Source organism: Protobothrops mucrosquamatus, unplaced genomic scaffold (assembly GCF_001527695.2).
Source record: "Protobothrops mucrosquamatus isolate PMUCROS unplaced genomic scaffold, P.Mucros_1.0 scaffold1418, whole genome shotgun sequence".
Classification (NCBI taxonomy): Eukaryota; Metazoa; Chordata; class Lepidosauria; order Squamata; family Viperidae; genus Protobothrops; species Protobothrops mucrosquamatus.
Genome location: NW_015387603.1, coordinates 328,849 through 342,194, shown reverse-complemented (window position 1 = coordinate 342,194; position 13,346 = coordinate 328,849). Strand labels below are relative to the sequence as shown.

The window sequence follows — 13,346 nt, the reverse complement described above, 5'->3', positions numbered from 1 at the left end:
TTTTTTTTTCTCCGCCATTTTTTCCCCTTTTCCGGCGGGTGCCTTACCTCCCTTGGGCTGGGCCAGCTGGTGGTCGGCCTGCTCCGTCTCTGCTGCTTGCCAGCTACGCCTCGGCCGGCGCAGGGGGCGGAACCACGCATGCGCGGCGCTCCCGGGCAGGGAAAGTCCTCGACTTACGACCAGTTGGGTAGTCCTCGACTTACGACCGGTTTAGTCCTCGACTTACGACCGGGTGGGGTCGCGGCATTAAAAAGGTTGAGAACCACTGACTTAAAACATGCTAAAGTTAGCTCTCTTATGTCTCTTTGCTGCTAACTAGTGGGCATTCTGACAATTGCAGCCTGAATGGTAACTACAGTACACAAATTAGAGCTGGAATCTCTGTACTGTACTCTAATAATAGAAACCTGTGGTGGTTAGTAGCAAACGAAAATTGGCTTGTGTATGCTCATAGTCTTTTTGTTCTACCCTTCCTTCTTGAGAAATGCGAGAAGATTAAAGCCATTTCCGGCTTTGCTTCCAAAGCCAAGTCTATCTTACAAGTTTTTTTTTATCCCTGTTGCAATGATGCCTATCAAAAAAATTGAGTGTGGGCATGACCCATCTGCTTCCTCTAGCTTGGGCAGATTCCAGCAACTGTTGCTCCAAGCAGCAGATATTGTTTTATTACACAATCTGGAGGGATGTCCCTTCAGACAGACAATGGTTTCCTTCCAAGCACTGAATTGAGATATTTACAACTGATGATTCATTTTGTAAATTGTGTAGGACTTCCTTTGTCTAAATAGAGGGGTTTAGTCATAGTGAGGACAAATGAGGATTAAATCACACAGTAAATATGTAAAGAGTGAAAGGACCAAGAAAGGGCAAACCAAAAAGAGGTGCATATTAAAGAACCAAAGGCAATGTATGAAGTGGTGTATGAAGGAGGCAAATATAATTTGGAAGGCTAGAAAGATGTAGAGATGTATAGTGAATGGTGTTGACATAAACTAGTTTTAGTAATATGTCCATGCTTGCAATTTGCTTGACTTGCTATTTTTTTCCACACTACAAAATATTGCCTACTAGAAAACTGAATAAGCTGATGGCTAAAATTATGCATGCAAGAGGTATCGGTGAAAAACTTCCCTTGAAATTTCTGTCTTTTCTGTTTCAATTATTAGTTATCTCTCTAGTAAATTTCATACCCACACAGCTTTTCCTTGTTTTCACAAGGAAAAAAGAAAAAAACCATCGGGGAGCAAGGAACATACAGAGAGATATATACATATAATTCAGATATTACTCAATTTCATAACATGTATTTCAAGCTAGATACAGAAGCAGGGGTCCTTGGTGCTCTCTGAGTTTGGTTGTTTTCCTGCAGATGTTTCATTGTCTAAACTAGGTAATATCATATAGCATTGATGATATTACCTAGTTTGGGTAATGAAATGTCTGCAAGAAAACAACCAAGTTCAGAGAGTATCAAGGACCCCTCATTTTGACCCTGAGCTGCAAATATTCTCCTTTATTGGTACATAACAGAATCAACTTGCACAAAATAAGCAAGTTTGTATGTTACTGATTTTACTATTTTCAAAGCAGAATTTGAATGGTTTCTGCAAGGAATCTGGTAATGTTAAACAATATGAACACTATACACACTTTGATGGCATTCTAAGTATTTTAGTATCTGTGCCAGGAAGATAGAAATACAATATACAAAGTAGTTGTGCTGACATGAATTGGCTCTGCTTTTCAAATAAAACAACAGCTGCTGATTGTGTCCAATCTGCTTTAAGGATTAAATCTAGAATAGCACATGGCATTTGTTCCCATTGGAAAGAATGATAAAGTGAGAACTCTTTTGCCACCTAATGGCAAACGTTATTGTAGGTTAGCTGTTTAACACGTGAATTGAAGATACAGGAAATTTGTATTTTCTGTGCTAAAAATGTCAGATTTTGCAGCTGCAAATTATTTGCCCAGTGCAGCACACCTGTCACATTTAATAATAGATGGCTACATCGCTCTCCTGAAGAGCAATCAGACCAAATCTTAGTCTGTAGCCAACAGCTTAATGCAATGTTTTCTCAATCTTGGCAACTTTAGGCTGTCTGGACTTTTTCGCCGAGCCCTGAAGGCGCATCTATTCCGTGCGGCCGGCCTGGCGTAGTTTGATTATGTTTCAGTGGGGGGTTTTTTACGGGTGTGTTTTTAGAACAGGCCTGTTATTTAATTCGATTTTAAAACAAACTATTTATTTATTATCGTGGTTTTTAGTATCGCCTGTTCACCGCCCTGAGTCCCGCAAGGGAGATAGGGTGGTATATAAATTTAATAAATAAATAAATAAATAAATAAATTACCAGAATTCCCCAGCCAGTGTGCTTGAATTTGCTAAGGTTGAGAAATATTGGACAAAGGATTACAGCTGAGACCTAATATAGTAAATATATACAGATGGAGATGCCAGGACATGAATGGATGAGGCTGAGATAGCCAATTTTGTATCATATGTTCTGGATCAGCCAGTTAGATGGGTCTGTATGTTAGAATGTTTGGCATTTATTGGGTTAAGCACTGTCTCCTTAAGAGATGGCTTATGGGTAATGTAGTTTAGCTGTTCAGTGAAGCTTATGTTAACAGATCAGTAGGAGGGGCTACTAAGTTCATTACAGGATATCCTGGCTACGTGCCAGGCTGGAATGCCTTTGTCTGAAATAAACATGGGACCACCGGAGGACACACACAGTCCTACACACAGTCCTAATCCACGCTAGATGTGATGTGAAGGAATTATTGATTTTTTACTGTTCTGATCCTGAACTAAGATGCTTTGTAATTCAAGCCCAGACAGATGACTCAATAAAGATAATTGTAAAACATATTTATTCAGGAATACTTGGTCAGAACTCACGATTTCTGTAGTTTCATCTGAATGTTGCATATATGTTCATCCTTATAGGTAAAAAACCAATAATTCCTTCACATCACATCTAGCGTGGATTAGGACCGTGTGTAGGACCGTGTGTGTCCTCCGGTGGTCCCATGTTTATTTCAGACAAAGGCATTCCAGCCTGGCACGTAGCCAGGATATCCTGTGATGAACTTAGTAGCCCCTCCTACTGATCTGTTAACATAAGCTTCACTGAACAGCTAAACTACATTACCCATAAGCCATCTCTTAAGGAGACAGCACTTAATCTAATAAATGCCAAACATTCTAACATACAGACCCATCTAACTGGCTGATCCAGAACATCATTTATACATTTACTCTGTGAGTAACCCACTTGTCCATCAATTCCATATTGGATAACACTGCAAAGTTAACATCCAAAGTTTGTGGAAACTCCATGGATAGGATGGAAAAAAACTGCCTCCTTTCACTATCTTGCTTCCCTGTTTCACTGTGGTTGGGAGTTGATTAAAAAAAAGGGGGAAAAGATAGTGACTAGAAAAGTCATTTTGCATCCTCTAGTTTGAACACCCATTTATATTCACATAGTGTATGGATATTAGCATAGCATAGCATATTCACAGCATGCTAAACCAAGGTTTAACAATGGATTATTGAATGAAATAGAGTTGGCTATTACACAAATTATATTAGAATATGGCTTAACGTGATGCATGAACCCAGGAAATAATAGCGGCTGGGAAACAGGAGGGGAGAAACCACTGTTTCATATCCATTTTGTTTGTGAACTTCTGTCTAACTCCTATGAAGAGAGAAAAGATGGACCAGGCAGAGTTTTAATTTGATCTAATCTGTATCTTTTTATAGAAGTTCCATTGAATTAAATGGGACTTCCTTTTGAGCAACTCCTGTATTAAGGCCTTGCAAAGCATTCAAGGTTCATCCCACCAAGTGTGCTGGTGTGATCAAAGGACCAACTTGTTTCTTTGAAACCAGAGAAACCACCTCCTCTCAAAGGCTTGCAGTAGTGCTTACAGAATACAGAATAACAAAGTTGGAAGGGACTTTGGAGGGCTTCTAGTCCAACCTTCTGCTCAAGCAGGAAACCCTATACTATTCTGGACAAATGGCTGTCCAATCTCTTCTTAAAAACCTCTAGAGATGGAGCACCCACAACTATTAGAGACAAGCCATTCCACTGGTTAATTGTTTTTGCTCTCAGGAAATTTCTCCTTAGTTCTAGGTTGGATCTCTCCTTGATAAGTTTCCATTGTTTTTGTCCTGTCCACAGGTGTTTTGGAGAATAGATTGGACCCCCTCTTCTCTATGATATCCCCTCAAATATTGGAAGACTGCTATCATGTCACCCCTTGTCCTTCTCTTTGTTTGGCTATACATACCGTCAGGGCTTTTTTTGTCATAGAATGCCCAGAACGGAGTTCCAGCACCTTTTTTGGATGGAACCTTGTAGGGTAGGCAAGGCGGGTTGTATAACATGTCAGTTCCGGCACCGTTTTTTGTTTTTGTTTTTTACAAAAAAAGCACTGCATATCGTTCCTGCAAGCGTTCCATGTTTTAGCCTCCAGAACCCTAATCATCTTTGTTGCTCTTCTCTGCACCTTTTCTAGTCTCAACATCTTTCTTTGTATCATGGTGACCAAAACTGGATGCTTCAGGGACCTTTCCAGGCCATTTGTGTGTGCGCATGTGTAGTCACAAGGTTCCCTTGGGAACTGAAGGGAAAAAAATGGCTATGTAAGTGCATGCATGCAACATTGTCCCAGAGGCTCTCAAAATAGCCATGCCTGGGCTTATGAAGGAGATAGTTGCCCAGTGCTTTGAGGAGGGGGCCTTCACTCTTGCTCATGGACTTCATAAGATTCTCATTCAAATGTTTTCACAGCTCTGGTATGTGTACAATTGAGCAGAATTTACACAGGCTTCTAAATAAAAATGTAGAAGTTATTTATTCCTCTACCCTCCCCATCCTGGAACTATTTCAAGGAATGTCCTTCATGTAAGTGATGCTCTGACTTTTGCTGATCCTAGCTAGGGAGGCAGCTGTGTCCTTCCTGCTTGGAGTGCCAGTGTGCCAACAACAGACATTTAAGACTTCAAATTTAAACATTTGAATGGCCACAGCGCTGTACTCCAAAATTATTGAATAAACACCTGAGTTTATGAAATACATTCAACATAAGCCATACCTTAGAAATCACATTGGCTGAGTTCACGGAACACAATTGGTAAGTTCACATAGTATTCTTACAGTTCATGTAACCATTATTTACTCAATCTCATTTTCTGGATTTGCATGACCCAGTTGATTGACTGATGACCATAAACTGATCGTGAATCATAACTTGCATTGGTTGAAATTGCATCATATGCTAGGCTGAAACGTGTTTAGCTAGTTTGTGGTTCAATGTATCATGCAATTAAGTGTAGTTAAAACCACTTTTATTTGGTTACTTGATGTTCCCAAGAATTGTCACTCTGAAAGGGCACCTGTATGCCAATCTTTGGACACGATGGCTAGGACTTTGGGAAGTGTACCCATAGTCCAATACTTATGGAGGAGGAGGATCAGGAAAAACCAAGATTTTTGTTCACTCAACATGCTCACTAGCTAAGTTAGTGATCCTTGGTTATGTTTCCTCTAGCTTAGCATGTTTTGCGAAACTAACCCATTTGATGAAAAGTTCAGTGTGTTGTGCAAACTATTCAATAGCCAGCTTCAGCACGCACGAACATGGAAGAATCTCTACCAAGCCTAAATTCATGCGAACACGTGACTTTAGTCCCATTATTGAGACTTTACCATTCCTGTGATTTTGGGAGGACTCGACGCTTCCGAACCGTTTAGGAAAACACACTTAAGGGCCGGACTCTTGTTAATACCCCCCTCCCCGTTTCATTTTATTAATTCGTGGCACCCATACATTTCTTTTATAAGGCCGATCGCTTTGGAGCTGATGAAAAACGGCGTTCCTCACGTACACCGCCACGTCCAAAGTGGTTCAGCCCAACAGCTCTCTTCACTCCGGCTGGCGTTGCCTCTCAACCCTTGTAACTCCCCCGCCCGACGCTCTGGGCCTTCTTGCGTTTCTCCTCCTGCCATTTCTAGCGGCGGAAGCGACGCTCCGCGAGGGACTGCAGCTTCCGGTGCTCAAGCCATAGAGGGCCGGCTAGAGATGGAGAAGCTTGGGGGAAGGTGATTTTTTTTTTTTCCCCCTCTCCTTTTCCCTCGCTCCGGGTTACACCCGCTTTGGTCGGCGGTGCAGCGGCCGAGGCTCTCGCTCTGAGGCGCATCCGAAGGGGCGTCCAGTCCCGCCCGGCCTTCTCCCCACTTTGGGTGAGCGCGCAGAGAAGGGGAGCCGGGCCTTGTTTACATGGAGGGAGGGGGGATGGAGGAGGCTCTCCCTTTCCTGGGGCTGCGGCTCCCTTTGGTGGAATTGCAGGCGGGCTAGTGGGCTAATTGCGGGACAGAAGTGGCCCTAGTTCCCCCTGCCTTGACTCCCGGACCTGGAGGCCGAAGGAGGAGTTGGGAAAGCCGGGTAGCAATTGGGGGGGGGGAGGGCTGGGACAAATCGCTGATTCTCAACGTATCCAAATTAAACAGACTTTTGCAGGGAGCTTTCTGGGACTTTTTCGAAGATTATTGGGGGGGGAGTGATAGTGGGAAAAGCCAGTTGTGGGATATAGCTGGGTTTGGGTTTTTTTTTTTAAACCATGCAGTAACTCTCTACCCAGAAAAGATTCACATCGCTTCTATTGTCCGAGTGACCTTTAATAGTAATAAGAGTAAAATTCTAAATAAGAGTAAAAATCCTATAATTCTTAGCTGCTTTGTCTACTACCAAGAAGCTGAGTTACTGTGATATCAGTGTAACCTGCTTTAAAACGAGGTCCAAATGCAACTGCTGCTCAAAGTGTAGACTAGGCAATACATGTAATGGTGAAGAGTTAATTTACTTTTTAAATGTGCAACAATGGTATTGTTAACTCTTATCCACCATTTTTCTGCACCAGCACAATTTGCAACATGGTGTGGGACAATTTTCTTCTTCCAAGATGAACTTTGACTTGGGAAAAAAGTTCAGAATGCTCCAAATTTTGTGCCAGGATCGCTTTTGTGAGCTTTCTTGTTGCAACTAACTGCCATTCAGCTAAATGTCATTACTTTTATAATTTCTTTAAAGAAATGTGCTGGTTGCGAACTTACTGAGTGGGTAAAAAGATGGGTGACTACAGTGAGAACTGCTACAATAAAAAGTTATTGATTTAATTTTAAAGCAGCAGGCTATTTTGTTGAAATGGTTCATCTGACTATTTTTAAATTAGTCTTGGCTTTATACTTTAAAAACTAGTTATTTCAAAATATAGTATTTCTGGACAACATTTTTTGATTAATACTACATTATGTACTATAGTATACAAGTTCTTTGATAACACAACTATAGCTTTTAAATGAAGTTGATTCAAAATGGTGCTAGCCGAAGAGGCAAAGAGATTTAATTATTAACAGCATTTCCTGTTGCTGTTCGGCCAAAAAAGGTTCCTAGGGCATCCTACAGGAATTTATTGTGTAAATATTTGTGCACACAAAATTACACTTTTCTTTTTGCTGTATTGAGACATTATAAATTGGGTTTCTTGCTCTCCAAGAAGATTTTAAAATAAAAGCAAATGCTGATTAAATGCACTATGGTGTACCAGAAAATACATCTGTCCTTCCAAGGAAAGTCCAGTGTTACTGTAACACGCAAAAGCAAGAATCTTAGATGCTTGAAATGAACAAATTTAATATTTTATAAGTTTTCATGGTATTTCCTGGGTTCATCAACAGCTTAAATATATTTGGGGGAAGGAATGATGAAAAGGAGCACAAAATAAAACATTCTGCCTTATATTTTAGATTAAAAATATAGTCTGAATGTAAAGTTAAAAGAAAACCTGGCAGGCACTAATAGACATTGAAAAACTGCAAGGACAGTAGTGAAGGTCATTAAGAAATCTTCCAATTATGTATTTAAAGGATATTTTGAATACCAATGGGTGTTATATAACTTAGTAGTTAATAATGGGGAATATTAAATGCCTCAAATGCATTTTTGTGGTTGTAGTAAATATTTTTCAGTTTACAAATAGTCCAGAAAACTGTAGATTTTAATTTAATTTTGCATTGGAATAATATTTTAAGGAGGGAAAAAGGCTAGCTGACAGCACTGAAATGTTTTTCATGGAAACAGCTGGGAATTGTTGGTGAATATATAGATACAATTAAATCCCAATGAGTAGAATTATACTTTTTATCAGCCCTATATGGCATGTTCCAATATTGGAAGTTTCTTTAAACTTCTTTGGAATTCAAAGTTTGATCAAACAGATGCAGTGGAAACAGGAAAATAAACATGATAAACTATTGCCTTCTTGTTTGAGATTTGAAAAGTAAGATTCTTTGACAATACTTCATAGTAACTTACAATGAAATTCTCAATTTATGGCATTTTGGTATTGTGTAGATGTAGAAGTAGCCATAGAGCAGATGTTTTTTTTTTAATGCAGTAAATCTAGGGTGCCCATTCAGTGAATTTAGATATACCATCATTGCAATACATTGTAGATATTACTGAAACAAATGACATCTAGAAAAGTCCCTGGGTTTATATGAGATAGCCGTAAGTATAAAAAATGTAAGGATTTCTGTTTGTAATCCATGCATAAGGAATCCTTTTTCAAAAGAGCCCCTACCATTATCAAATTACGAGACAAACATGAGTTATTTTGAAAAGTCTTCAAACAAGTCCTATAAACATGGTTATCACTAGATGGAGTACACATACTTTGTATTGACTATATTATTGGTAGAAAAAAGTAGAAGAGTACAATTGTAATAGGAAAGATATGGTCAGAAGTTGACTATCATACCAAAATTTGTGCAAATTCCACATCAAATTATAATGGAAAAAGAAAGCCAGACAGTTTACACAATATAATCTTGAGCATATCACCACAATTTTCAAAGAGAACATCAGGAATAACTTTGAAGTCCTGAACCTCATTGACGGAACCATGGAATGAAGTCAAAAAAAGTTATTAAGGTTCACTATAAAAAAAGGACTGCCAAAACCCGAGAAACAACAGAAAATGTCAGAACAAATAGTGAGAAATTTTGCAAAGTCAAAGCCAAGGAAGATTTAAGATTTCAGCAAAAGAATTTTAAAAATTTCAGAGAGATGAATATATGTATATTCAGACAGAATATCTGTAATGTAGTTGAATATGGAAATAGACATGGGAAAAACAAGGAAGGATTTTCAAAATATCTGATGGGGATTCCAATCTCAAATTGGTATGTTAAAGGATGCCAGTGGGCGGGTAGTAACTGTCAACAACTGCAATCAACGAAGAAAAGAAAACGTTTGACTTGGGTTTTGTTTTTTATTCCTTTTACTATTTTTTGTCTTTCTCGGTTTGCATCAGCAATATCGCTTGTTTCTCATTCTTTCCCCCAAAACCTGCCTGAACTTTATTTTCAGCCTGTTCACTGATTACAATGACTCAAGCTACATACTTAAAAAAACACCCACACACATAGACTCGCATACATCATGCATTAGTGTGTGTGCCCTGGTTGTGTCCACCAGTAGGATGGTTGCTGTAGGCTAGATATTATTACTATCCAAGTGGTAGGAGGAAGTTAAACTTTAAGGATGTTAATATATTATTGAATTATATCCCCAGATATGAAGGGCTTTGGATATTCTTGGGTTGTGGTAAAAGCACATATATAGGAATGTTCAAAGGTCATGCATCAAATGAGTAAAGGAATATTTTGAACAAAATGGCACCAATTCAATGTAATTTATAATTGTCTGGGCCCTGATTCTTCATGCATCTTTTGTATTCCTGAGAGGAGCATATTGGACTCTAAAAATTGCTTTAATGAAATTTATCAGCTCTCAAGTCTTTGAACTAGCTCTTCCTTGGAAGAGATGCAAAATTGAAGAATTGGATTTCCAATGGTCTAGATTTAATCTGTGTTCAAAAACTGAATTGCAGTGATTTATATAGTCCTGCCGTTACTATTTTAACCATTATTGAAAACTGCAGAAATTTTATTATCCTATTATATTGTTTCAAGCCTATTTTAGATTTATAGGTTGTATTTAAGTATAATTTTAGGCATTCAGGTTTTGTTGAATAGTATGGAATGAAGTTAGTGCCTTTTTCAACATTTTTATTTAACTTAGTAAAATATAGTTTAGAAGATACCTGTGTGCACACTAGATGTTATGTTGAGAACTCTGGGCCCATCATACATAATCAGTGGTAATTAGTAACATTAAAATTTTGTAATTAAGCCCTTGCTTGTAGTTTCAGATGAACACACATTGTCATGAGAAAAAGTAATGTTCACAGTTAACATAATATTCTTCCCGTGTAAAATATCACCTAGTTTTAAATTAATCTTTTGTTTTGGAAGTTACAGGTGAATTTTATCCTGTTCTCCCTTCCCTTCTACTTGGGGTTATTACTTAGACTTCATTGCCAGGCCCAGACAGAAATGTAAGAGAAACCCAGTTTAAGTTACTGCAGCTTCTGTGTGAAGACAAGAGATAACCTGTATGAGTGAAAATGTAGACTAAGACAGGTTTTAAGCCCTTGAATACTTTCAGTGTGGATGGTATAAAGCAGTGTTTCTCAACCTTGACAATTTTAAGGCATGTGGACTTCAACTCCCAGAATTCCACAGCCAGCAATGCTGGCTGTGGAATTCTGGGAGTTGAAGTCCACATGCCTTAAAATTGAGAAACACTGGATAAAGTATTTTGTGTGACAATCTTGAATTACTTATTGAAGGAATATAATATTGATATGCTGAGGTTTTCTTACTGTATATTTCTTATCACACATATAATTATATATGAAAATGTAATATCAACATTTCTGAGGTATCAACTTGTCTTTGGTTGTATATAGAATATTATAATTTCCCCTCAGAATAGCCATAGTATGGATGAGCCTGTTTCTTTGTTATGGTTAAGTTAATTTAGAATGTCATGAGGGTTCTCAACTGTTCTCACTATTTTTTTTTATTTTATGTTTTAATTTTGGCTGGTTTTTTCCTGTTTTTTTTCCTGCTAGCCACCAAGCATCATACATGTGTTTAATATACATTTAGGTGTATTAAATAAATTAAAAAAATAAGTGTGCTATATTCTAACCCTTTTATAAAACTGAATTGGGTAAAAAGGCAAACCACACGGTAAATAGATAACACATAGGTTTTAGTTATCTATTCAATGCATAGTTTTTCTCCCCCCCCCCCCCAGTAATCTATAATTGTGACTAGGTGCAACATCTTTAAATTAATTTATGAATAAGCATTTATGAGGGATATCTTGAAAAATATTGATACTACCAATGAGGACAATGGTATATCCAGAATTAATTAACCATACAGATTGCCTGTCTTGGTTGGTAGACCATGCTACTTAGAATGACACAAACAGTTCTGTCTATAGCAAGGTTAGTTCTTGGTAAAACATACTTTCATTTGGACATGGTGTCTACTTTTAGGGAGAGAGCTTTGCAGCCTCATGGTGCTTCTGGATTATTATTTGGTAATCTTGTGGCAGAAATATCTTAAGAGCCTCTTGTTCAAAATTGCTAACGTACCCACTTCTGTTTATATCACCTCTATTTTACATTACTGAGGGTGAAGTACTCTGGGCTTGCCTTTAAGTAATTTTGAAAGTTCAGTTGTCTGGCATATCATGGTCAAACTCTTTCAGGAGATATAGCAAAGATGCATATCCCACAGATCCTTGCATAAAGAAATATTTGAAACTCTTTTTGAAGTGACAACCTTAATCCTTTAGGTTTTACATGGTTAGAAGGAATGCTTTCTTTAATATTTTCTACCTTTCAGCTCATCCAAGTAGACTGCATGGGCATTGCTACTATCAGATTCTGCTATGTGACATCCAAGGCTTATGGCTTCCCAGTAGAGGCATTCTTCCTTCTGGCCAGCCATAACTTGTTTTTTTTTAAAAAAAAAAATATGGAAACTGCTTAGAAAGCTTTTTCTTGTTACACATGTAACTGGAGCCAGCTTGTATAGGTGATCATATTATAAACATACTGGTATACTCTGTTGATAGTTTCAGTTAAGGAATTTTATGGTATATGTATGCTTTTTGGCATGATGATTTTTTTGGTTTTGCTGGGAAGCAAGATACTTACCTAATAATTAGAAAGCAGCCTAAATTATTCAGAGAATGAGGAACTGAGTCACTGCATCACACTACAGTATGGATTTTTATAGCAGCACTGCAAGTACTGTTCCCCCCACATTTTCAGTAATTTCCTATGTAATGGGCTTAATGAGGAAGGGGAAAAAAATCAGATTAATCGTAGTTAAAAGGGTATTAGTAAACGAACAGGAGTTTGGTTAAGGATCCTTGTTTGGATGCAGAAATAATATAGCTGCAGCTAGTTTTTTTTAATAAAAGAATGATGATGTATGTCAGATGTAAATAACCGATTCTTTTACGTAAATTGAATTCCCCATAGGAATTGAATTGCTGTTAGATTCTTTGCTTATTAATCAAACTTGCAAACATTTTCCCCCACTCCCTTCTTCCTCGTATGTTCAATTTAGGTGGCAAAAAAGTCAGATGAAGTCCAAAGAACGATAGTACTGTATTGTGAAACCAGAAACTGTCATAGCTCACTTGCCTGGTGGCTTGGCAGAGCATTAAGATGTCTGTGGACATGAACAGCCAGGGTTCTGATAGCAACGAGGAGGACTATGATCCAAACTGTGATGAGGAAGAAGATGAAGATCCCGGGGACATTGAGGGTTACTACGAAGGGGTTGCAAATGACGTGGAGCAGCAAGGAGCAGATTCCTTTGATCCGGAGGAATATCAGTTTACCTGTTTGACTTACAAGGAGTCGGAGAGTACCCTGAATGAGCACATGGTCCACTTGGCTTCTGCATTAAAGGTAAGGAGTTCCGCAATATTTGACGAAAGTGCCCTTTTAATTGTTGCCCTTTATTGTTCCAAATAAAAATGCATGGGCTGTATCCAGTTCTCTTGTTGACTAGGAAGCTTTGAGAAAGGAGCGTGTGATTCACCTGTCCCTTATAACTGCTCTACAAGATTTGAGACCCAATCTGGTGACATTCTCTTCCCTTGTTATATATATATATATATATATATATATAAACTGTGAACACCAGGAGTATATTAAACTATACAAAGTTTAATAACATAAAACATAAAACAAAACTACACCAAGCTTTCGTCGGACTCCTTCCGACTTCGTCAGGGTTACGTGCCAGTCCATGAGAGAGTCTCTTTTATACGCCATCCATCATCTGCGCCCGGCTTCTGGACCTCGTCACCGGTCCCAGGCGATTGGG

The 13,346-nt window shown here is 38.4% G+C and overlaps 1 protein-coding gene across 1 annotated transcript in view; it reads left to right on the top strand.

Annotated features, from left to right (window-relative positions):
• The first annotated feature begins 6,077 nt into the window (after positions 1–6,077).
• ARIH2 (ariadne RBR E3 ubiquitin protein ligase 2) overlaps positions 6,078–13,346 on the top strand; it is a 40,913-nt gene continuing 33,644 nt past the window's right edge. Inside the window, exons 1-2 of the mRNA XM_015821898.1 lie at positions 6,078–6,122; positions 12,579–12,925. Coding sequence (XP_015677384.1) covers positions 12,680–12,925 — 246 coding nt within the window. The 5' untranslated portion in view covers positions 6,078–6,122; positions 12,579–12,679. The remainder of the gene's footprint in view (positions 6,123–12,578; positions 12,926–13,346) is intronic.